General features: G+C 46.6%; 1 protein-coding gene across 1 annotated transcript in view; it reads left to right on the top strand.

The window, feature by feature from the left end:
* RNF103 (ring finger protein 103) overlaps positions 1 to 27083 on the top strand; it is a 150853-nt gene that overhangs the window by 108478 nt on the left and 15292 nt on the right. The window contains exon 3 of the mRNA XM_085642631.1: positions 25694 to 25809. Coding sequence (XP_085498757.1) covers positions 25694 to 25809 — 116 coding nt within the window. The remainder of the gene's footprint in view (positions 1 to 25693; positions 25810 to 27083) is intronic.

Below are 27083 nucleotides of genomic sequence, written 5' to 3'. Positions count from 1 at the left end.
TTGCCCAAACCTCCCTACCCACCACTGTTATGTATGGTTAGTAGTTTAAATGCTTTTTACAACTTGATGGGTAGCTTCAGCATCAGATCCAGTCCTGTGGTGTGGAAGGATTCAACAGAACCCTTCAGGGCATCAGAATCCACCATGAACCAACAGATCCATGTTAGAAATGGGATTTTTGGTTGGCTAGGGCTTGCGCCAAAGCCAGGCAGAAACCACCACTCTAGTCAGGGCAAGGAAGTTACACGCCAAAGATAACCCCTGCTCACCCCCTTGGTAGCTTGGCACGAGCAGTCAGGCTTATCCCGGAGGCGATGTGTAAAGCGTTTGCGCGCGCACCCAGCAACAACACCCAAGGCCCACCACAAAAGAAACTCCACACAAGGTATTATATAAAAATAGCCTTTGTATTATACCAAAACACATTAGATAAAAACACACACTCTACAATGTGCCAACAGGCATGGGCAGAATTTACAAGGGATTATATGTACAGGGGACAGGGCCACATGGACCACTGTCAGGAATTAGCACTTTTAGAACTTAGCACTTAGAACATAGGATATAAAATTACTGTAGCACAAAATAACACATGTAGCACACAACCAGTAACTACTGGTAACCGGTAAGTACCACCTACGCAACCCTAACCACCTTAGGAAAATATCGCGCAGGGAACCAGGACCTCACTAGCACCACCTGTACTAGGAGAAAAACAACCACCTAAGGATCACAATACCTGTAGGGGTATAAGCACATTACACATGATGCATCACAACACATTCAGAGGTGTAAACACAAGGCACATGACGCATAAAAACACATTCAGAGGTGCAGGTTAGGAACAATAGCGCAAAACTCACATTAGCCACCACCTGTGGCAGTCCCTAGGCCAACTGACCTTGTTGGGGCTAGGATGCCCTGTCCAGCAGAGTCAGGGCAAGGCTGCGCAGGCTGCGCAAGCCAAAACGCAGAGGGCCACAACCTAAACGTTGCAGCTGCCCACTAAGTGCTGGGCAGCTGGGAAAATGAACCTGGCACCGGCGTGCCTCCTGGGCCCTCTCTGGGCTCGGGGATGCCCTACGACAATGGGGGAGCCTCGTGGGCTCAAAACAACTTGAAATGCTCCCTAGAGCTTCCTAGGCTCTGAAAGAATGCGCCTTTTTGGAGCCTTGTGGGCTCTGAAAACAAGAATGCCCCCGAGTTGCTGGAGCCTCACGGGGCTCTGAAAACAAGAATGTCCCCGAGTTGCTGCTCCCTTTGTCAGAGGGAGGGGGCCTCGTTGGAGCGGCCCACTGCCAAGCGGGGCTGCTCTGGAATGAATGCCGGCAGGACCCACCCCGAGCCCTCCCCTACCGGGCTCCTCCCTCGGCGGAAGCGAAAATGCGGGCCGGACCCCCCTAGGAGCCCTCACTCACCGGGCTCGTCGGGGAAGGCTCTTTCCTCTTGCACCTTCTTTCGGCGGCGTTCCTCTTCTCGGCGCGGGGGCTTCCCTCGACCTCACGGGAGCCCCGCGTCAGTCAGCACGGACTTCCGGCTTCAGTGCAGGAGCGCGGGGTAGGCTCCCGTCCGCTTCCTGCTTTCTGTCACGTCCCGCCCACGTCCAACAAAGGCCGCCTGACTTCCTGGATGTCCCGGCCCGGGCTGCAGCGGTGAGTTTTCCGGCAGTAAGAGGGGTGGGCTCCCTCGGTATAAGCAATATACGGCGGGGTGGGCCCCCGCCGTAGGAATAATTAAATAAGCGGGGTAGGCACCTGCCAACGAGCGCCACAATGCGGGGTGGGCACCCGCTTTAAACCCAGCAAAAGCGGGGGAATCCCTACGTCGGGATTCCCTCAATTATCGTAGCGCCGCGCTACGGGCCACCATGAAGGCGCTCTTCAGGGAAAGCGCTTCTCAATGCTCGGGTCCCCAATTAAAGCGCTCCTAGCGCTATAAGTAAAATAAAAGCGCTTCCAGGCGCTTTGGGGAGAAGGAAAGTCCAGCAAAGTTCAGGAAGGTAGGCGGGGGCAAGGCTGGGCCAGGGGCCTGCTCACTGGGCCCTCCAGGCAGGAAGGCAGTCCTAAGTGGTGGTTCCTCCTGGCCTCCAGCAGCAGCAGCCCCCCTCAGCTTGGATCCTGGAAGAGAACAACATGTAAGGGGACACAGCCCCTTCTTATACTGTAAAACCCTTTGTTCTTGGTTCAGGGTGAGGGGGAAAACCAGTCGCAGCTGGTTGGGGAGCACCCTTGATGTGCTCAGCCCCTCACTCTATTCACTGGCAGGGCTAGGGTCATCAGTCGCACCACAGGGGGCGGAGCCAGCATTGTGTGGAGAAAGCCCTGCCCTATTGAGGTCCAAGGTGCACTCCTCCCCAGCCATCCGCATGCTAATCTCACACTCACCACTGGGGCAGACCCACCCAGAATCCTGGAGCCAGGCTCACCAGCCAGCTCCAGCCAATCACACGCCAGACACCTTTTACACTAATATGCCAACTCCTAGAAGTGGCACTTCCGCACATGACATAATCACGCATTATACATCATTGCGAAGCATTCGATCACACGAGCCCGCACATACCAAACTCGAGCCTGCACACCCCGCGCATCAGGAACTACCAGGGACACATACATTCCCCATGCATTCCTATGGGAGGGCAGGCCTATCTCACCACATGCACTCAGAGTGCGCACGCACTTTACTCTTTGCACACAGGAAAAGTGCGCAGAAACCAAAAATCACTACCACCAGGTCGCCAGTAAAAGCAAAAAGTTCAGGGGTGAACCTGCCAGAAGGGCCAAGTCCAACAATCCATCTCTGTTTGCTAGTCATCAAAGCAGGTCTTCCGGGTTCACTAACGGCTTCACCACGCGTAAGTGACCTGTCCTTGTGTTCCTAATGGTGATAAATGAAGTCCCCCAACTAAGTAATCTTTATCTCTTCGTGTCACGATTAATAGTGCAGGATCTACCATGGCAGCTTCGATAACATGGATTCAGGTCTTTGCGTCATAGTAGTAATTTTGACCTCCACATTGCCAGTTTTCTTCAGGAGCTTGTCCATAGAAGCCGGCAGTGTTCCCTCTCCTTTTGATACCCCCCCCACCACCCTCCTCACCAAGGAGTCACGTAACCTCATCTTGCTTTTTACTGTGTATGAAGCTGGGAGTGAAACATGTTTTGGGGACAATTCTCAGCCCGATTTCGTAGTCGAAGGCTTCTTGGTGCAGGTGTGCACGCACCCCTTTGGGGCTTTTTCACCGCCACCAATTGTAACCCACTGCCAATTAGGGTGAAAATCCAACACCTCTTCACCAAATGTCTAGAAAGTCTAGTGATGTCTAACAGTCTCTTGTAAGTATCAGTCTCCAATAAGGAGGCTAAGCAGATATATATTTATATGTATTTATTAGGGCTTTCCGACAGCCCTCTCTATTGGTCTGTTGTTGTCATTTACTTTCCACTACCTCATGCAGTAGTGGGTAGTCGTTGGAAAGCTTCACTGTAACTGTGTTCTGCTCTTTTTCAAGAAGCATAAACGCACAGAAATTAGTTCTATTCAGTTACAGGGACTATAATGGCAATGTATGCTTTTTGAGATGAAAAATATTTTTGCTTTTAGCCATTTTTTTTATATCGGGGAGAGCCTGTCAGCTCTCCTAAAAAATAGTTTTACAGAAACCATGAAAGACAACGCTAGGCCTTTTGGCTTTCCTAATGATTTATTTTACTTCTCCTGTACAAAGGACCACAGTCATTTAACAGGAACATCACCTTTGATTCAAGCTCCGCTTTTGACCTGCTTACGGGAACTTTCATCACTTATTTTCTTCATTGAGTAGATCTATTTTGAAGTTATAACGCACATCTCGCTCTTTTTGCCCACATTAGAATATCAAGAATTGTCCTGAAGATGACTGTCTGATACCTGTGTTGATTTTCCTTCCTGCCCGTATTTCAGACAATTAAAGGTACTTGGACAAGTTGTGACAGATAGACCGATTCTTAAAGCTATGTAGATTGGGTCGGGTATTGTTTTTTATTAAGGCTTCATGTATCTTCCAGCGCCTAACCACAGTTTTTTTTTTTTAAGTTAGATTTTGGAGTTTGGTATATAGAGAACACAATATTACTAAATGTTTCGAAGGAAATTCTTATTTTTCTTCATATTAAGAGGCTGAGCTTCTCGATTGTGCCCTATAAACTAGCCTCCAACAAATATGAGGTCTGCAGAACAGGTCCTACGGCATTCTTTTCTGAACAGTACAATACCTGACATAAATGAGCACTCAATTTCATGCTTTAAAAGCAGAGCAACCAGTGTGTATGTAGGCGAAGACTGCTTCTGTTCATGCTGCCACTATTTAACTGTGCGTACACAAGGGTGTGACCCAATTGCTTGATGTCAAACAAATGAGTAGCAAAGTTTAGAAGCATGGCATTCTACCTGTTTTTCCTGATTTGCAGCTATAAGTGCCTGTGCAATTAACATGCACAATCAGTGCTTCCTCATACTGATTGTTCTCAGGAGGAGTAAGTTCCTTTTCATGTCTAGTAGTGAGGATCCTGCGCAGCTGTGGGACTCCTTTCCACTGGCTGGTGAATTGGAATTGTTAGCCACAGACCCTATGTTAATACTATCCCAGCCGTTCTCATGCTCCCTTTGTTGTACTCGTGCTTTACTGGTTCTGTGGTCATGCTACATGAGCTAATATTCAGCACCAACATCCCCTTTTTTGATAAACTTGTGTGCTCTATAGGTAATCGACTCTGTGTAATACTTTTTAAAACTGTGGATGCCGCAGCCAAATACTTGTGATGTCCCCGAGTTGTCCGCTGAGTCCATTCCACCCCGTCCTTTAATGATGACGTTGTAACCTAAACCCCTCTTTGCCTCACTTTTTTTTTTTTACAAAGAGGAGTAAACAACTAGTGAGGGGGAAGCATATATTCTTTTACTCTTGAGTAACATGGATAGTCATAAGTGCAAAGCAGAAGTAGCGCTTCACACTACAAAGATGCATGTATATCTCATTTTTTTATTTTTTTTATTGGCATTTCAAAATTGTACAATATACAAACCATAAAAAATAAACCCCCGGACTGTAGCATAGTAACATTCGTCTTACAGTGTCTTCAGAATCGACAAGTAACCAGCAGTTCACATATATCCCCGGTAAAGCATGGTACTTAATTAGTCCATAGTGCATACTTGTAGATAATCAGTTAGGTATGTCCAGTAGTCTTTAGGCTTGGCCCCAGACGGCAGTTCCTCCGCGTAGATGTGGAGCATGTCCTTACTGTACGTCAGGTCATGAAGCCATTGTCGAAGCATTGGTCGTGTCTTACTATCCCAGCACAGGGAGACTCTACGTTTTGCCACTAGCAAAGCAACAGTACAACTGGTCCGACTGTCATCCCTCCATCCAGTCCTGCCGCGTCCGGAAAGGGACTCCTTATTTCAACCGTAGAGGCCCAAAAGAAGAAAGGAACCAGCTGCACTGGTGGACTAAGGGGTAAGTGTGCAGTTGAGCCTCAGCATCAGGGGCATAGTCACCCCTCACCCCATCCACTCTCTGCTTTAGCAGCTACAGAGGGAGTGGGGTTATTGATGGGACTCTTCTGTCTGCAGCTTTGCAGACAAGAGCTCATGATGTACTTGGGAGGGTGAGGGAGTGAGTGAGTGAATGGAAGGAATGGTAGATGGGTGGATGGATAGATGGATGAGCGAAAGGATGGATGAGTGAAAGGATGTATGTAAAATGGATGAGAAACAATGGATGGATGTGTGAAAGGTAGGGTAGATGGATGAGTGACAGGGTAAATTGATGGATGGGTAAGTGAACGGATGGATGGCTGAGTGAAAGGCTAAATAGAGGGCCCCGCCCCCTCCCTAGGGCCCTCCCCAAGCTGCCCCGCAGGCGGCAGTCACCCCGGTTGGCGGGTTACATGCCGTAGTCCTAGTTACATGACATACCAGTGACACTGGGAAAGAAGGGTACGCTGCATCGACCAAGTTGGGGAGGCAGAACAGACTCCGATAGTGACGGAAGGTATGGGCACTAACGTGATGATATGCACAGGGACCAGACAGGACAGACTTAAGGGAGGCACGTCTATCGGGCCACCACAGACGATTACAGAAGCTAATGGACCACAGTACCCACTTCCTGTAGTTCCGCACAGGTCCATGATGTTGTAGTGAAATGATTAACGCTTATACCTCAGAATGGTCAATGTGATGAAATGTATGCAAAACCCTAATAAAAACATGTCAATAAAAAAAAAGAAAGGCTAAATAGAGGGTTGGAGTGAGGGATGGATGGGACGAAGGGTGTAAGGATGGATGGATTGCTGAGTGAAAGATTGGATAGATGAATGAGCCAAAGCAAGGATGATGGATGGAGTGAAGGGATGGATAGATGGAGCAAAAGTGTGGATAGATAAGTGAAAGGGTGGATGGATGATTAAAAGAATGGATGGATGGATGGATGGATGGATGGATGATTGAAAGGATGAATGGATGATTGAAAGGATCCGTGGATGAAAGGGGGTTGATAAGTGAAAGGATAGATGATTGAATGGATGTATTGGTTTGATGGATGGGTGCCCTTTGACCAATGACACAGACTCCTTTATGGGCTCCATAGGTTCGAGGCATGTGGGCTGCTGAATTTATATCTGTGCATAGATCGCCGCCTAGTGTTGGGTCCGGATGATTGCACATTGTTGTCCTGGAAGAGTCTTCGAAGTATCACGAGATAGGTGGCTCCTCCCCTGGACTACAGTGCGCATGGGTATTCCCTCCATCCTTAGATTATTTTTTTCCGCCATTGGGTTCGGATGTCCTAATCTTAGCTCTTAGAGTATTTAGGCCTTTTATTCGTCGGTATTGTTTTCGTTCGGCGCCGAGTAGTTTCATCGAAGTTAGCCATTTGCCCTTCGACGTCCGAGGCCCGATCAAGATCGACGATGGAACCAAAAACATCGAATAGCCCCTTCAAGCGTTGCCCTCTTTGCAACGCTATGTATGCTCGCTTCGACGTGCACCCGGTGTGCAACAAGTGCCTCTCTCCAAACCACGACGAAGCCACCTGCATGGCGTGCTCCAGGTTTCGATCGAAGAAGACCCTTCGCATTCGTCGAGCAGCTCGGCTCGAGGCGCAGAAAGCGGTGCCGCACCCAGACAACATCTTCGGGACCAAAGATGAGGAGGTCGTGGACCTTGAAGTTCAGGGAGAGATGTCGGATCCGGTGTCGGAGCGTGAATCCGACTATGATGCCGAAGACGAACATATAATAGATGAAGAGGAGGATGACGTCGTCGTACAGGTAGGAGACGACGAAGAGGCCCTTGGGGCCGAGGAAGATGGCTCGGAAAATGAGTTAGGCCCTCAGGTCGCCACAGGGCCAAAGGAGGCACTCGATAAGGCTCAGGTCGCGGGATCGCCACAAGGCCTTACCCAAGATCATTCCTCTCGTTCTTCCGCCCCGCATAAAACGCCCGGCGTCGAACTATCCTAAAGAGCCATCGGTATCCAAAGCGCCATCACTCGATCAACGAAAATCGAAACTGAAGGCAACGGCACCGAAATCGAAACCGAAAGTAAAAGGGTCTCTCCACGGCGACAAGGCCTCGAAGCCCTCGGAGCCGAAGACACAAAAGACGGCTGTCGACGCCGAGAGAGGTCATGGGGACGCCGAGCCACGGGCGGCACCGAAACTCAAAGCCAAGGTTGCCGACCCAAAGGTATCGGCGCCAAGGAGCATCAACACAGATATGGAGAGCGGCCATCGAGAGCCAACCCATCCCACTATTCGTGTCCAGAAGACGACATCTGGTGCGGGGTTTGATGCCACAACGAAAAAGGCGTCGAAGGACCGTGTCCAATCCACGACACCATCTCCCTTTGTCAAGCAGAAGGTGTCGGAGTCGTTATTACGCATCCACGACAAGGCTTCCATAACTGGTGCGAAGACAGCCCCGCAGCCGAAAACGGTCAGCGCTGTTCACATCGCGTCGACGCATATAAAGTTCGGCCTCCCACCAGCGGTGCGACCGAAGATGTTCGACGCCAAGAAGGGTCTCGACCCGCAAGAAGCTATCGACCCGAAGAAAACTGTCGATGCACCAACAGGAATACAGATGGGACAGAGAGCTGTTGCAGTGCCTCACGAAGATGAGGTTCCAAGGCAGTTTATCGACGCCACCACTGGTAGACTTTCCATATACAAACGGAAAATCGTAACAGAGACGCCAATGGAGCCATACAAGATTCCATTGAATAAGAAGAGAACCACATCACCAGTTCTGGTGGAACATATTCAATTTGGCACCCCAGAAACTCAGTCATTCTCACCCACACACTCTGATACGGATGCTGGAGATGATGGTGATGTTGAGGGCACTTATCCTGTGGATACTGACCCTGAGGACCAAAACCAACCTTGGGTGGACAATACGGATGCAGGGGACATACATACTGCTCCGGACACACAGGCATATGTGGCAAAAACGTCTCCTACAGAGGACACTGCTGCTTTCAATGCCTTAATTGAAAGAGCCGCCAACAATCATGACGTACAGCTCCACACTGATCCTATTGAGGACGACTTTCTAATGGATACCTTCTCTACCTCAGAAAGATCTGTGAAAACTCTGCCCATGCTGAAGGGGGTCCTAAAACAGGCTAATGACATTTTTAAGGAGACCACTAGGGCGAGAGTCCTTAACCCTAGAATTGAAAAAAAAAATATAGGCCAGCTCCAGTGGACCCTGCCTACATAAAAGGACAGTTGCCTTTAGACTCATTGGTGGTTTCCAATGCTCGGAAGAGAGCCAACTCACAGACAACGGGTGATGCTCCTCCCCCCGACAAGGAGTCTAAGGTCTTGGAAACATCGGGAAAAAGGGTTGCTGCACAGGCAGCTAACATCTGGAGAATTGCCAACACTCAGGCACTTCTGGCTAGATACGACAGGGCGCACTATGATACCCTAGAGACACTGCTGCAGCACCTCCCAGATCAGTATAAAGAAGGAGCGGAGACACTTATTAGAGAAGGGAAGCTCATAAGCAACGCTTGCATTAAATGCGCTCTTGACGCAGCTGACACTGCAGCTAGGGCTATCAACACCGTCGTCATGTTAAGAAGGCATGCTTGGTTGAGAATCTCGGGATTCAAACCAGAGATACAAACAACTATACTCAATCAACCGGTCAACCCTAACACCCTCTTTGGCCCCGAAATTGACACCACCCTAGAAAAACTCAAAAAAGATACAGAGACTGCAAAGTCTATGGGGGCTCTGCAATCCCAGCAGTTTCGGAGTGGGTCCTTTCGTCGCTCTAGCAACAGAGGACCATCTAAAACCCAGAACTCCCAACAGTCGCAGTACACTAAAGGAGGTCCACAGCCCACCTATAACAAAAATAATAGAGGTGGATACCGTGGAAACAACATCAAAGGCAGAGGCCGAGGAAACAACAGCTCCAGGTCCTCCGCCACCAACAAACAGTGACGCCTTGTCACTGCCCCCGACCACGTAACACCTGTCGGGGGGAGACTCCAGAAGTTCCTGCCAGTCTGGGAATCCATTACTACAGACAGGTGGGTGAGAGAAATTATCCAGTACGGTTATTGTCTGGAGTTCACGTCCACTCCACCCAACATACCACCAAGACACCGTCATATGTCCGCAGAGCACTTGCACTTATTCCAACAGGAGGTTCTCAGTATGCTCCAAAAAGGAGCCATAGAACTCGTGCCTGCAAAGGAACAAGGATCAGGGGTGTACTCACTGTATTTTCTGATCCCCAAAAAGGATGGATCTCTCAGACCCATACTAGATTTACGACCTCTAAACCGTTACATTCTGTCAGAGCATTTTCACATGCTCAGTCTGCAACAAGTGCTGCCGTTGCTCAGTCAGGGAGACTTTCTCGCAACATTGGACCTCAAAGATGCGTATTTCCATATACCCATACACCCCTCACACAGAAAGTATCTCAGGTTCACTGTTCTCAATCAACATTACCAGTTCAAAGTCCTCCCTTTCGGGGTAACGACGGCACCCAGAGTGTTCACCAAGTGCCTGGCAACAGTGGCGGCACACTTAAGGAGACAGCACATACATGTCTATCCTTATCTGGACGACTGGCTTATCCAGGGAAAGTCAGCCCAGCACTGTGCCAGCCACATGTCCCACACCATTCACCTTCTTCACAGCCTGGGCTTCTCACTGAATTGCCCAAAGTCCCACCTTCCACCCAACCACGTACAGCAGTACCTAGGCGCAACCATAGACACTCTGGCAGCCACGGCACAGCCAAATTCAGTGAGGATCAACAGCATTCAGTTGCTCATAAAGAAATTCAGACCTCAACACTCACTCCCAGCAAGAGTGTTTATGCAGTTGATAGGCATGATGGCCTCCTGCATCTTCATAGTCCCACACTCGAGATTACATATGCGCCCGCTTCAGGAGTGCTTGGCACGTCAGTGGAATCAGGCCCACGGACAGTTAAAAGACCTAGTGTTGGTGAGCGGTCGGGCATACAACTCTCCGCATTGGTGGAATCCAGGAGCCTGTTACACAAATCATACTGACAGCGGACGCGTCTCTCCAGGGATGGGGAGCTCATGTACTCAATTACACAGTGCAGGGACTATAGTCGACACAGCAAAGGAGGATGCACATCAACCTTTTGGAACTAATGGCGATCTTCCTTGCAATGAAAGCATTCAAAGTACACTTGTGCAACAAGGTCGTGTTGATCCGAACGGACAACATGACCGCCATGTACTACATACAGAAGCAGGGAGGAACACACGCGCCACAGTTGTCTCATCTGGCTCAGAGCATGTGGAAGTGGGCCATTCAGAGGAACATCTTCCTCATGGCGGAACACCTCCCGGGCAAGGACAACCAGATGGCAGATCTGCTCAGCAGGCACAGCCACCAAATGCACGAGTGGGAGATACATCCATCAGTACTCCAACCGTACTTCCAACAGTGGGGTCATCCAGAGATAGACCTATTCGCCACAAGGGAAAACGCAAAATGCCAAAACTTTGCCGCCAGGTTCCCACATCCACAGTCGCAAGGCAATGCGATATGGATGAACTGGTCCGGCAAATTTGCGTACGCTTTTCCCCCAGCACCATTAATACCGCTGGTGGCACGCAAACTCAAGCAACACTCGATGACGCTCATCCTGGTTCCTCCAACGTGGGCACGCCAGCCATGGTACACCACTTTTCTGGAACTCTCCGTGGTACCGCATCAAAGGCTATGGCTCACACCCACACTTTTAACGCAGAGCCGTGGCGAGATTCAGCACCCAGATCCGCAACAGCTGAACCTGGCGATCTGGCTCCTGAGATCCTAGAATTTGGCTACCTAAACTTGCCGCCAGACTGTATGAATATCATCAAAGAGGCAAGGAGACCCACTACCAGAGCATGCTATGCGGCCAAGTGGAAGAGATTTGTCATGTATTGTAAAAATAATGACATAAATCCACTGGATGCGTTAACCCAGAACATTATGTGTTATTTATTACACTTATACAGATGCAATTTAGCATACAATTCCATCCGTATACATTTAACCGCACTGGCAGCTTACCTTCAGAACAGGCAGCACCTCTCACTCTTCAAAGTGCCTGCCATCAAAGCTTTCCTGGAGGGCCTCAAACGTGTGATTCCCCCTAGACACCCCCCCGTCAACAGTATGGAACCTAAATGTGGTCCTCACCAGACTGATGGGACCACCTTTTGAACCTCTACACTCCTGTAAGATTCAATTTCTAACCTGGAAAGTAGCTTTCCTCGTTGCCATTACTTCCCTAAGACGAGTTAGTGAACTTCAGGCACTCGCCATTCAGGAGCCATTTATACAGGTTCATGCAAACAGGGTCGTGCTACGCACCAACCCTACTTTAATGCCCAAGGTCATTTCGCAGTTCCATATGAACCAATCTATAGAACTACCAGTGTTTTATCCTAATCCTGAGAATGTAGCGAAGAGAATGCTCCACACACTTGATATCAAAAGAGCTCTCATGTACTATATTGATAGAACACAAACTTTCAGGAAGACAAAACAACTGTTTGTTGCCTTTTCGCCGCAGCACAAGGGCAACCCCATTTCCAAAGCAGGGATAGCTAGGTGGATCGTTAAATGTATACAGATCTGCTATGAAAAAGCTAAGCGCACACTAACGATTCCTCCAAGAGCCCACTCCACTCGAAAGTCGGGGGCCTCCATGGCTTTCCTGGGAAATATTCCCTTAGAGGAGATATGCAGAGCAGCCACATGGTCCACTATACATACCTTTACCAAACACTACTGTGTAGATGTACACTCAAGACAGCAGGCTGCTGTAGGACAGGCTGTTCTCAAAACTCTTTTTCAGACTGCTGCAGCTGGCACGGGCAGCCGCCGCTAAACGGAGGGACTGCTATATAATCTATGCACAGATATGAATTCAGCAGCCCACATGCCTCGAACTGATTATGCTACTTACCAGTATGCATCTGTTCTTGGCATGTAGGGCTGCTGACATTCATATCGCCCACCCTCCTCCCCGGCGCCTGTAGCAGCTGTAGCATTCAGTGATTTCTAGTTAGCATGGTCATCATTCACTGTATTACACTCCATCTATGCCACAATGGCGAAAAACAATCTAAGGATGGAGGGGATGCCCATGCGCACTGTAGTCCAGGGGAGGAGCCACCTATCTCGTGATACTTCGAAGACTCTTCCAGGACAACAATGTGCAATCATCCGGACCCAACACTAGGCGGCTATCTATGCACAGATATGAATGTCAGCAGCCCTACATGCCAAGAACAGATGCATACTGGTAAGTAGCATAATCACTACATTATGCCATCATTGTTTTGGGTACTTTTTTGTATCGAAAGTGAATAAATGTTTTCATTTCTCCTAGTTGTTTCATCTTTCCTTGTGTGTTGCATTCTGCAGCGCACGTAGAGCAAGGACAACACCTCCAAAGATTGTTTTTGTGCAGGAAGGTGTCTCTTTCTGCACAAAAAGAATCCTGCCGCAGAACAAGGCTGCCTGTGTTGGTACAGGGCTACAAAGCAAAAAGACTTGCGACGCTGCCCTACATCAAATCTTTGTAAAAGAGGCCCTTATTGAAAGAAAGTGTGAGAGAACCCTTCAAGAAGAAACTCATTGGTTTTTGAACCAAGGATTACACCTCGCCACCTTACAAGTTCACCAGCCGCCACTGCTTATGGCCGCAATTAATCCTGTATCAGGAAGGGGTCCACCACTGCATTCCAGTTTTCACGCTGTTCTGTGTTTCTGTTCTTGTTTTTAGGGAGACAGATGCTTCTGCGGTGACAGTATAGGGTGGGGGGAGTGTTGTGGGGATAGGGCTTTGTACTGTTTTATTTCTATTGAGAGTTTTGATCTGTTTGTATCCAAGCTTGTTTTCCATTGCACTCAGACACACACCTAAGTCACACTTCATAAAGTATGGCTCAGAAATATTGCCCGTAACACGCACTGTTGGCGCACTCTTAGGCAGTTTTACACGGTGGAGCGCAGCACTTTTTGCCCATCCTGCCCACAAGAAATCTTCCTTCCTTAGGTCTAGCATCTCTGCGAATCCTGTCCTGTATTGTTAACAGACTTCTAGTTCACGTGAAATACACCGCAGTCCTAAGGTTTGCACACCAACACCTCCCTGCAGTCTTGGTACTTCAGGAGACCCATCTAGTGGGAAACTGCTGGCCCTTTCTGGCATGTAGAGGCTGGGATAGGGTCTTTCACTCTGACTTTGTTTGGGCTTCCCGATGGGTGGCGATCTTACTGCATCGCTCCCTCCAGTCACCCAAGGAACCAGAGTTTGCTTCATTGCGATCACCGGTGTGGTCAAGTGTCATATCTTCAACCTTGTATGCATGTATGTACCCCCAGTGGCTCTAGACGCCTTTCTCCATGACCTATTCTCCTGGATCTTCCACAGGGGCGTACGCAGATAGGTAGCAACTTCAGTGCAGTTCCTGCCCCAGACATAGGCACCATCGGTCCTCCCTTTGCATCCTGGGGCTCGTCATCTCTCAGATTTGGCCACTGCTCTTGGTCTCTGCGACGTGTCGAGGGTATGGAACCCTCGAAAACGTCGATTCACTCATACTTCAGCAGCACACCATAACCACTCCTGCATAGATCTTGTCTTCATGCTGGCCCATGATTGTCGCGCTATATCAAATGCTCAGATCTTTCATTGTGGTAAATCAGACCATGTTCCTCTCCCTCTGCTTCCCCAGGCCTGACCCGCGCCCTATGTGGCGCCTTAATGCGTGGTATCTTCACGATAAATCCTATGTACAGGTCCCTGGAGCTGAACTGCAAGCTTATTTTCAATGTAACGAAGGCTCGGTTGGCACCCTCTGGGCACCCTCTGGGCTGCTAGTAAAGCGACCATTAGGGGGTATGCCAAGGGGGAATCCGTGCGAAGTAGCTCGCTTGCTCCCACCACTTTGCTCAGCCTGAGGCACACGCTCTACATTTTGAGGGAAGCCTTGTGATGGACTCTTATGGTGCAGTACCCTAATTATTGAACCTCTTCCACAAAGAGATCCGTCTCCAGTCCCTTGAGGCATCTAAACAACTATGGCGTGCCATAACAGCCAGAGTCTATAGGTGGGAGATGATAATGGGAAGTTGTTATACTGGTTGGCCTCGTGTCCACTGGCGACCAGAATTGTACCCAAAATCACTGATGAACTCTGTAATACTTCCCATTACTCTCTCGGAGATAGCTCAAACTTTCACCAGCTACTATAGCCATGTTCTAACGCTTTGTCAAGTCAAGTTTCACTCTGTCCGATTTGAACAATGCAAATCATAAAAGTACAGAAATGCATACATCTCATTATGAATAAAAAAAAATTAAGTTATGACCACAGATAACATTTTTTACTAGATATCCAAAACTTTAGTTTAAAACTACCAATAATCATAAGTAAAAACATACATTCGGGGTAGATAAAAATTGGAAAAACAGTAAAGCTGGACGCACGTGTCTGATATTCATCGACAACAAAAGCAGACAAATTGATTTATGTCAAAGTGTGTTAAATCTAGGGCATATAAAAACAATGTGCAAAGTATCCGAGAAAGAGACCATGTCACAGATATGTACAGGGAGCTCAGAAGTCTTGTGCCACCCAGACATGACCTTAGGAAACAAATTTAGCCTAAAATAAGTCAAAAGTCTTCTGTGATAAAAGAACCTATCTAGAGTCAAATACATTTCCAAGTCACTCCTTGATTTGGCCATATAATAATGAGTCAATGAGAGCTTAGTCAGCGTGAGGGCTTCCCTCTCTGTGCTCCACTTGCCAAAAAAATGCATGTTTGACCAACGGATTATCGACTTTGGTGATACAGTGTGGGTAAAAAAAAAAGTAAGGTCTGCCAAGGTCTCTCAAAGTGCGCATGATATATTGCAATAAGGGGATACAAAACCTACGAACCAGGCCTATACAGTCCCTTAGGATTTGTTTGTTAAATGTGAGTTGGTCTTTCAGCCTGACCGGGAGCTACAGAAGCAGGGGGCGAACTCGTATAAAATCTGAGATATACTCCAAGCCTATGTCCTCATTGGAGATCTGAGATGGGATACATTTCCGGAATCTTTAGAAAATGTCTTAAAAATGTATATTTCACGATCCTGATAAAGGGACAGAATGTGTATCCCCAAATCTCACACCCATAGCTAACTGTGGAAATACATTGTACAATAGTTGACTACGTCCCAAACGCCATGAAAAATCACCTACTCTTTGCGCTACACTATTAAAAGATAGTAGGTTATCATTAATCTAATAATTCCAATTAAGCTGTGAGTCAAAAAAATGGCCAAATAACAAAAGTTTTCAACCCTGCTAATACGCTGAACTTCTTATCATATATTTTCTAGTTTTGATACTCTTAGGCCCAACCACCATAGTATGTAATTTAGAGAAATTAGTTTTCATATCCATGAAGTTGATAAAATAATCTAACAGTTGCTGCAGGCCATTAGCAGGGAGTACAATCAAAACTGTATTGTCCACATAAAGTATGGCAGGCACAGGTCTACCCCCAGTCATAGAAACATCCTGAAACTGCTCAGTTAAAAAAGACGCTAACCGATTCAAATATAGGTTAAAAGAAAAGGGACTAAAATACAGCCTTGTTGGACTCCTTGCCTCACCCTAAAATACAACATTAATTCGCGTTGGGTCTGTATCTCACAGAGGGTGAAAGCCCTTTGTGCAAATTGTACAAATAAGTGACAAGTGACATCTCAACCACCATGGTCTCCAGCATAGTCCAAAGCTTATCTCTGTTTACAGTTTCGAAGGCCATGCTGAGGTGCTCTTGTTTATTGACTTATGAGCAAATATAGGTTCAGATCCTGCTCTACGGTCCCCCACCCTGTTTTGAATCCATATTATACATCCAATAGGATAATATGCTCATTTGCCCAAGCTGTTAATCGATTCAGCACTACCTGACCAATGATGTGAACTTCCACATCCACTAAGGATATAGGTCTGTAGCAAGCTGTATCAGCTCTATTCCCTTTTTTAAAAACAGGGAAAATCATTGACTTGCACCAGGACGAAGGAATAGGACCTCGGGCAGCAGCGTTTAAGTGCAAACAAAGTTACTATGGGGTCCCATAAATCAATACAGGATTTATACAAATGCGCAGGAACGCCATTCAGGCCTGGGGCTTTCCAAGGTGGGAGAGCTAAAATAGCAGACTTCACCTCCTTCCAACAACAATTTGGCTCCTCCTTCTCTTAAGGGCTTGTAGGAAGAGATATATGCCCCATATAATTATAAATTGTATCAAAATGTGAGGTCCTTAGCATGACTGGACTATTAATGCCAGATTGGACAGGGGCTCCGAGATAAAAAGGGGCTTATTCACCACTTTCTAAAAGCTGCACTTTCCTTTAAGGTACAAGCGAAGGTACAAGCGACAAGTAAATTCTCCCAGGCCTGCCTTCCAAGAACATTTTTCGCACATTACAAGCTGAATTATACAGGGACCTGGCCTTTCTAACCTCTTTCTGTATCTGCGGCTTTTTATGCACAGCCACCAACAAGTCTGTGTGGGCCTTCAAATAACTTTTATCAAACTATTTACAACTTGTGGGGGGCATGGCCATCCTGGTAAGAGCCTGCTTCACTGCTCTTCAGATATTGAAGGATTCCAGGGTACAAGTGCCAGAGGCATTCTTGAGGCAGATATGAAAATCAGAGTTGCTCGAGATAACCAATCTCTTTTTAGGGGATCTGCGGGAGCAACCTTGGCCCAGTTAATCCTGAGACACTGCTTTGTGGATACTACTGGCTTCTTGTGTAAACCAGGTATAGCATTTGAGTGCACCCAACAAAAAGTAGCTAATCACAGATTATGGTCGCTGCCGACGTCCCAAACCGTCTAAAAATTGGTAAGGGAGTGGAAAAAACTAGCTGACGCAAAAATATGATCAATAGTGGTGCTATGGAGAGGAGCCAAGATGGCGACCGGAGCAGTCGCTTGAGCGCCCGGCTCCGTCGGCCCTTGGCCTCGGACTATCATCCTGATTCCTATCCTTGCTGATTTTCGAGGTGCAACGCGTGCGACGACGCGCTGACTGCGCCGCCGTTTCCCGAAGTCTTAGCCCGCCCGGATGCCGGAGTTCTTGGTGCCTTTGTTCCCCGCACTGGACCCCTGCTCTACTGTGGCCTCGGCCGGCCCCCTGGAAGCGTCGCAGTCACCGGACCCGCTGGTGCAAATCTGAGCCCCGAGGTCCCGATCCCGCCTCTCGCCACGGACGGTCGCCGGGGGAGCCGGGGGAGAGACGCCCGGACACCTCCTGCACCCTGCACCCGACGGGCTGGAGCTGGAGGGTAAGCCCCGGCGTGACGGGTCTCCTGCCCCGCTCTGTGGACCACGCTGTGGAAGGCTGCAGACCCCCTTCTTCTATGGTCTAGTTGGCTGCAAGAGAGCCCGAGGGAGGGGAAGCGACTGTTGGCTTTCACCTGTTGCGGCGCAGACCTGTTGGGAATTGCCTCCTTGTCACGATCCCCCCCCTGGCCACGGTACCGTTCAGCGGTAAAACATGGCGCTGATTGCCTGCTCGCTGCTGGGGGGTGATGCTCCGGTCTCGCCCGCTGCCCGCTTCGCCCTCCCTCTACCAGACTCCAGCTCCCCAGTGCCGTCCCGGATTGCTGCCGCTGTGGGGGCGCAGCTTCCGCTGACATACGGCTCCGTTCTGGCTGCCCTGCGGGACTTTCGTCTGCAATTGTGTGTCGGCTTGCAAACGCTGAGTGAGCGGTTCGACTCTACACTGTCTGCTGCGGGTCGTGAGCGCCCCGTTTGTGATCAACGAGGCGTGAGTCTGCCAGTGCTGTGGTCCTCCTGCGGGGAAGTAACGACTGGGTGTAGCGGTGCTCCACTGGTGTCTGCGTTTGGCTTTCCCGGCGCTCAGGATCAATCGCTCTCCTGCTCAATGGCGGATACTTTGTTTCCCCGGTCATTGCTGCCTGCTTTGTTGTTGCCTGCCTCACCGTGCCCGCAGGACCCTCCAGCTGAACTACACCTGACGACCTCGAGGAACCGTTCACGGTGGCCTACGGCTCCTTTTATGTGGAACTCATGTACTTTACAAGCCAGGTCTGGATTTTATATGGTGTGCAAGGGGACCTCAATAGATGATCGGCGGCCATTTTGTGACTCTACTTCTCCATCTTCTTCCAAGCGGCCATATTGTCTTTGTCTGTTCGGGATGCGGGGCATTCACGAGGGGGCGGGTCTAATCGTAAGCCCGCGATCGGGCCAGGGCTAGATTACTTTCTACCATCATAGTTTCACGGACGGGCTGGACTGGGACTGGAATTGTTTGCATATGTTGTGCGCACTCGTCGCGATCTGTCTGCCTTCATTTCCTTGTTGTTACATGCTATCTTCACACGACCGCCTTCGGGTGTAGTGGGGTTTCAGTGTGTGGAGGCATGGTTGGCCGGTGGTGTCGGGCGCTCCGAGGATACGTGGGCTCCTCCCCGCCTCCTTTCTTCTTTCTTCTCTTAGTTTCTTTACTCTATTCCTACTTTCTCTCTCGTCTATATTTCGGGTTCATTGGGCGACAGGCACTATGCTGGGGGGGGGGCAGGCCATAGCCTCCGCATTGGTGTAGGGTGGGGGGGTAATTTACTGGTTCTTTTTAGTTCTATGGGCCTCTTTCTTTCATGTCTCTGCGCTATACTTGTTTCGATTCGGGGTCCGGGTGTGGGGTGGATTGAGTGGGGGCGGCTTTTAGGGGGTGCGTATTTACTACTGTGATGATCCTGTTATCTAACTGCATCGCCTTACTGTATGAGATTTTCTATGGCTGTTTTAATGATGCTGCTGCTCTCCAGTGTATGAAGCCGACTCGCGGACTCGAATCTCCTTGTTTCTATCCTTTACTGATTTCTTTCTCGATAAAAAATGTTTTGAAAACCTTAAAATTAACCTTCACTTCTCCTTCCCCTGGTGTCAAGGATCCCTCCAGTGTATGAATCCTGAATTATTGCTAATCTTGACCTTGACGCACAGGGGATGTACTGTTTGTCTCTGTGCTCAACCGTATTGTGGCCGGCCTGATGGTTGTAGGCCCGTATTTGTTCTTTTACTATGCACAAATAAAGGTTTTTTAAAAAAAAAAAAAAAATAGTGGTGCTATGACCCCTACCCTTAAAAATATGTACTGAACCAGTAGTATTAAACTAATCCGAAGTCAGCCAATTGATCAAATTATATTCAGTGATCAAGTTGTGTTGCAGCTCACCCTGTCGTGTATGTTGAAAATGCACCTGTTCAGAAATACAGGAAGGGTCACCTAGGTCCTCATCGTAATTACAAACCGTACAGGGGGTGCAAATTGAAATCTTTTAATAACAAAATCAGTGTATATTTGGTCAAATCTAAAACTAATCATCTTAAAACTTCCTAAACTCCAGGTCAACTGCTTCGCTCATTCTGGCAGGATTGTACTTGTTAACTGTAACAACCTCCGGTAATTAGGTAAAATCAAAAGAACACATAAAATGTTGAGAGAGTTAAAGAAAACCCTATCCATTGTGCAACCTAGTCCCTAAATCACAAATGTCACGAGACCCCCTGTGGTCATCTAGAGGGTTTTGCATTAACAGAAAAGGTAACAAAGCCATCTAAATGTTAACTCCCCTGCATTTCCCAAGTCTCTTGTAGACAGACCGTGTCAAAGCTTCTTAACTTCCTCGAACAGTGCTCATTCAAAACTTTGTTGCACGCCCCTGCTACATTCCAGCTAACTACTTTGAGAAACTGAGGGGAACAGAGAGAGGGTGTCAAATCCGTTCCTAAAGCTGGGCCAAGGGTTCAAATGTATTGTTAAGGTGAATTCTAGAATTAAAGCCCTTGAAAGAGGAAATAGATGTCCCTCCAGTCTAAATCAAGGGCAACGACCCACCCATCAGGGTCCTAGCATAGTGTGAAGGATAGGAAAAACCCAGAGGGTAAACAAAAATATTGCTTTTCAATGTCATGCTAATCTTGAGGTTAACTAGGATATAATCCACCCATTTAGGATTCCGAAAATTCACAACTACGAGTGATTTCATCGAATGGGGTCAATGCTGCAGTAATCCGGGTTGAGAACCAGTGGGACACCTTATTTTTGAGCTGATCATAATTCTCAGTATCGCTGCCTTTTAGCGACAGTGTCAAGGCGGGAGGTTTTGTACAAGGTATAGGTTCCTGGGTTTTATTCTTGGGAGTTGGATGAAGAACGCCCCCCACCCCCTCTGAGGGCCCAACGCAACAGGCTTTGGAAGTTCAGGAAGAGAAACACTAGGGGGGGGGGGGGGAAGGGGGGTTAAACAACTATTTTCTCTAAAAAGATTTGGCTGGAAATCTAGTCGCTTGTAGGTATTATGGGAAACGACCGCCGATATGATATCAGAAGGGCAGCCATTATACCCTGCTTACAGGGGACAAATGGGGCCTCCATAAGTGGGTTTAGATGATATCACTAAGTGAGTATCATTGAGGGCATCAAGTGGGACATTTTAATGCAAGTCTGAATTGTACAACCCACTTTCCACTTTCTCTACAATTCAGTGAACATTGAGTGCTTCGAAGGCTCCCAAGAGTTTTGTGTCCAGACTTTGTGATATTACATGACAGTTGCACAATACGACATATTTGGCTTCTTACTATTCTCTTTTCCCCTTACTTGCTTTCTGGGAGAGTCTGGCTGGAGGGTGCAGGAATCCTGTTTCTCGTTCTTCCACTAACTTTCATAGGTCTGTCCAGAGTGATACATTGGGTGCATCGCTTAGGCTTTTATGTGGCCCTGCAACACCCACCTCGTCCAGTGGCCCAGCAGTACTGGTTGAAAAGGCCTGGACAGGTGTGGCGGAAGGCAAGGCCTCTGCTTGAGCAGATATAGAGTAAACCTCAGAGTGAATGAGAGACAATTGGTCTTCAACAAGAGTAATTTCTTCAGATAGAACACCCACAGCATTACTAAGGAAAGTCAGTATTGAGTTCTGTTTTTCGTGGCCTCTTATCGACCACATGCGCAGACTCTCCTTTCCTCTTCCTCATGTCAATGAAGCCTTCAGGATGGGAAGTATACTTTAATGGTAAGATTAAGTGCCATAAGTAGGAAATGACTAATAAATAATGCAAATGACAAGCAGACAAGTTACTCGCCCCAATAAACAGAGGCTGAAAAAGCAAACTTAAAGGGGGTGGCCCAGCCCGGGCTTTGACGGGCTCAGGACGGGTCCACCCTGCGCATGGGATAAACAGAGGCACTTTGTAGCGTTTTAGGTGGAGTGGCTCCTCTCCACTTCCTCAGCATTGTTGGAGCATCCAGGCACGAGTATCTCTGGGGCTTTGTGTCCCCCTCAGAATGCCACTGCTGAGCTGGTGTGCCCCTCTTTAACTGTTCTAACTTGATTCATGAAGGCCTCAGGAAATTTCAGCAAAAAATAAAGTCCACTACATTTGTTTGCAGACCAACTTTTAAAATGGGCGTATCCCCCAAGAAAGCTGGGTAATCTATTTCTGGCTTCAATAACATTCTTTACTTTTATAACAATTTAGATTTTTGTAATGATTCCTCTGCCTATACACTCCAAAGGGCTGACAAAGTACCCACGCATTTCAATGTCATACACCCCAAACTATTTGGGATTAATATATGTACATTTAAGCTTCACAGCATCTCAACAACATTTCTTGTTGAATATATTATCAAAAAAGTAGTTGTGGGAATCCTGAATCTACCATAACCTCAATTGCCACATCTCCCACATGTTGGCCCATTGGGCAATTGATTTGTGAATAGACAGATCTTTATTTAAAATAACATTGTTTAGTCGTTCAATGTAATCGCTCTCTTTAACTTCTATTTTGTTAACCTTCACATTAGCACCCTCTGCTTTACAAACCTCTTGGAAGTGCCCCAGTTTGTTTCCCCCAAGTATTGCATCACGTCTCTTGTGTTGAATAACTCGGATTATTTCCTATATGTGTCTTTGACACACATCTAAAAAAAGAGCCATAATATTTCCTGCTAGTCCACTTAAATGATCTGTCTCTTGCATTTAATGCACAAACTGACATTGTTCCTTGACACAGTTGAACGTAATTAACATAAGATAGATAACCCATCAGGTGATGGAAGTGTCTTTGAAGAAAGGATACGTGATCAGTGCTTTTTGCAGTATCAACAACTTCTTGAAATTTTGGGTTTCTGCAAGTTAATAACCTCTCTTAAATCCTGTTCAAGAAATAATTGAAAACAAATTGGACTTCGATATGTGTCATCACACTTCTAAATTTGCAAGTTCCACCTAAGGTATGGAGTGCAACTGTGTATTCTTCAACTCTTTCATCACTATTCGGTTTTCATTTAAAAAATAAAAACTATTTCTCAAGCATAATGCTTGGTTAATCTGAATTTTTTTTTTTCTACCTTTCCTTATCCTCCTTGTACTCATCCCAAATAATACATTGCCCCTGTGGCACATCAACCTCTGGCAAATTGTCAAACACCTGTTGACCCTCATGTCCCCTCCCTGGTCATTTTTCCCTTATGCCTTATACTTCATTGCAAGTAATTTTCAAAGATGCGTAACCTCTGTTTTACACATTACGGTTGGTTTTCCAGGGTGCTGCAAAATGGTTGCATGACCTCTTGTAATGAAGCTATTTTAAGCACTTGATAAAAGTATAATGTACAGAAATGATCAGAGTACAGAGTGTATGTTAATAAATATTGCCACCTTACAGCACATTTGGTAATTTCAGGAATACTACAGGTATTATGTTTGCTACACTAAATTAGCTTAGTCAATAAATATGAAAAATAAAATCCTTCATTTTACTGCAATATGAATGTCTGGTCGAATCATTGTCTTCTTAAAGTAAATCCAACAAGAATTTTATGTTAAAAAAAAACAATACCACCAAGTTACATGTTGGTTTAGGTGATGCATTGCTATTAAATTGCAGGACGACTAATCCAAAATGTCTACCTGCATGATGACGCCACATGCTGCTCCTTGTAGTTGATTATGGAGCGGGCCTGTGTATACGACCCAGAAGACATGCTTGAGGCTGATGCACTTGTGACCCCTTAAGGAACGGAGAAGTAAACCAGTCTTTTGCTCTGCCAAAATCCTGCAATAACATCAGTTAGCCAGAGGGCACCCAACAATCCTCAACTCACCCAGCCATTACAATCTGGCACAGTGCCAGTCTAACATCTTGCCAACCTCCTGCATCAAGTTGAGCACCGACAGCACTACGACCTTAAAATACATCAGTGGGCTCCTCCAGCACAATCCCGTCCTCTTTTGGCAATAAGTTGGAAAAACATACACAGGTTCTAGAGACTAGTTGAGCGTAGAAGAAGCTGAAGTTTATTGTAAGAAGCCCGCGTACACAACTGGATCGTCAGGATCTTGAGCAGCACTGTAACTGACAAAGTCAAAATGCTGAGTAATGCTCAGGACCCTTCGTAATACAATTCTAGAACTGAACACACAATTGTGGATACGTATAATACATTATAAGCATATCACATTACTACAGTTTACCCCCCTTGACCAGATTATTCCCACCCTTTCCATAGTTAGGAGGAAGGCTAGCGGTTTTCCATATTTCGGATTTGGCCGCACGGGCACCCTGTGAGGCAAAATACGGATAACCGCTAGTCCTCCTCCTACCTATGGAACCCTAACAGTCTACCCAAAAGGTAAGAACACATTGTCCAAAAATACTCTTTAAGTGAGAGAGAATTCAGATAATCAGGGAAAATATACCATGTGATTCTAGAGAGGGATCCGGAAATCTACCAAAGGTCCTGATGAAAGCCAAGGACCCAAGAGGGGGCAAGTATGGCTGAAACATGTTGACCAGGTGTTCTTTTATGATACAGATGTGTGGGACACGCTAATATTTCCCAAAACACATTATGTACCTCTTTTTAATCTTGCCACTATCCCTAGTAATCATTAAATAAATTCAAGAAGTGTTTGGGGACAGTTGGAAATGTTACCTGTGTTTTTACAGAAAGGATTCTGCGAATGGCATGAGAGACATCTCCTCCTAGTGGAGGGTAAGACCCAATGATGTCACTTACAGTCATAAGTACATGGGTGGAAACCATACCACTGACTGAACATCAATGTTGAGGGTCCTACAAGAAACCCTGTTGGAGATCCTCGATTTCATGTTGTTCTCTTCTACTCTCCTTGATTGTGTGTTGTATTGCAAGGGAAGCGGAGTCAAACACCTTTAAGCTTCTCCCTACTTCCTTTGAATTTTGAACACCATGATCATTATTCACTTAGAGTACCATTGTTGTGCAGTTAGAGCACATGTTATTTGTGTGTGCTTAACATGAAGACATGATGCTGTGTTTGTTCTGTCTCTCTTTATTCAGAACGCATTTGTTTCACTGTTGTGTGAAATAATTCTTTTTGTTTTTTAATGAGCTTGAGAACATAAGTTACGTTTATATCTTAGTTCCACTTTTAGCTGCATTATGAATCGTGTTGTTGAAGGAGAAGCTAATGGCATATCCTGTGTCCTTTCACATTGAAGCCCAGACAGGTCACTAACCAACCACAAATTAATAAACAGAGTGATTCTTGTAATGTCACAAGACACTCTAGCCCTTTGCTGAGGATAGAGATCTATATTCTATAAATCTAGAAAACGTGATTGACTTTGTCTCACTTAAACTTGACTTTCTGTAGATGCGCCCTAGCTCTGTCATAGCTGGTTCCTGCCTAGCATTAAGTTTTCCTACTCTGCTCTTCCTCCAATAGCTATCTCTAAAGAAAAATCTTCACCACTGTCCACAAAGCAAAGTGTGCTCAAACTCCTAAATTCAAGTAGCACAAACCAACACATTCCTTTGGATTCTCCAGCCAAGCTTTACCCCTAATTCTTACCCCCTTCTGTTGTGGGGGTGGAGCTTTCATTGCCAAATGCTGCAAGTTTGTGGAATTCAGTGCCCCATTATTCATCAGATCATGCAAAACCCCGAATAACGTCTGTACGAAAATTATAATGCTAGCTTTCTGTCATCAGTGTTTTGTCATTTCCCCAATTGATCACTTATATTTTTGTATCCTATTAGGTGGTTGCAAATGATCGAGCCCCTCTGGCAGGCAAAGTCCACTGGGAAAAAATTGTGAAAAAAGTGTCAAGATTTGGCATACGGACAGGCACTTTCAACTGCTCCAGCGATCCCACGTATGTTTTCTCTCATTCACTGAGTCTTTGCTCTTTAGGATACACATCTTTTAGTTATTTCATCACTTATTTGCCTTGACCTTCATTGCACGTCATACCTACATTTTGTGCATTTAAATGTAATGGGAGTAGATAATTTGTTAGAGATAGTACTTTAAATGAGAACTGGGAATAGAAAAAGCAAAAGCAGAGTCACCCTTTTAGTACAGCAAGGAAGTGTCTTAAATTGTACAAGCGACAAAATAATGTATGGTAAAAATACACAGAAAACAGATTGAGAATAACTCTTGGTTAGTCACCTAACCTAGGGCCGGATGTATAAAGCTGTTTTGCAGCCGCAAATGGCCCGATTTGCAGAGTTGGCTTATTTTCAACCACACAAAAAAAAATTTGATATGTATTATACCCAAACTGCGATTCAGTAGCTCATTACAGAAACGCAATTTTGGTTTGCATTCGGATCCAGTATTTGGAAAGGGTGTCCCTTCAAAATGTGAGATCAGAGTGCAATGTATTGGTTTTGTGACCGAATTCTCATTGCACAACATTAATAATTTGCTGACTACAGAAGTGTAGTAGTAATGCATTTGAAAATGGGAAGGGGAGTCCCACTTCTTGTCCCCAGTGAGAGTGTATATTGCGGTGTGGCAGTCCTAAAGCTTCATTGTATGTAAGTACACAGGGGTTCTTGTATAGCTGGGAAGCATCTGAACCTTCGTGGACTAAGCGTCACCCAAATTTACCTTGTTCTCTCTGGGTTGGAGTAGAGGTGTAATCTTCAATGGTGGAACCTTTGGGTGTTTATTCTAGGAGAATGCTAAAAGACATGGGGACACTGGTAACTGCACCTGCAAAACTGTGATTACAGCTGATCTTTCAGTTCATAGGAAATAAAGAATGAGCATGCTAGTGCTAAATGAGTTTTCAATGTTGACTGTGCTCGTCTCATTAACTGGGCATTTCACTATGATCTTCCTAATGACAAGGTGATTGACAGGAGCTTGGTCAGCTAAGGAGCCCATTGTTGGCAAGAAGTTTGACCAAGTGGTAGATGTGCATTTGGTCATTAATGAGGAGGGAGATCCCAGCAATGCTTTTTTCATTGATGAGGATGGTGCTGATAAATGTGAGAATAGGATTGTCGTCTAGATGGTAGCGTATAAGTCCGTCATCATGGGTGAATGAAGATGATGATGAAGAACTGTTCAGCCTCATCAAAGAGGCTGCAGTTGACAGTACGTCAGCTGACAAATCAGTTTTCTGAAGCTTGGAAG

Source organism: Triturus cristatus, chromosome 2_2 (assembly GCF_964204655.1).
Source record: "Triturus cristatus chromosome 2_2, aTriCri1.1, whole genome shotgun sequence".
Classification (NCBI taxonomy): domain Eukaryota; kingdom Metazoa; phylum Chordata; class Amphibia; order Caudata; family Salamandridae; genus Triturus; species Triturus cristatus.
Note: the sequence above shows the minus strand (reverse complement) of the source record. Positions and strands in the feature narration are given on the sequence as shown.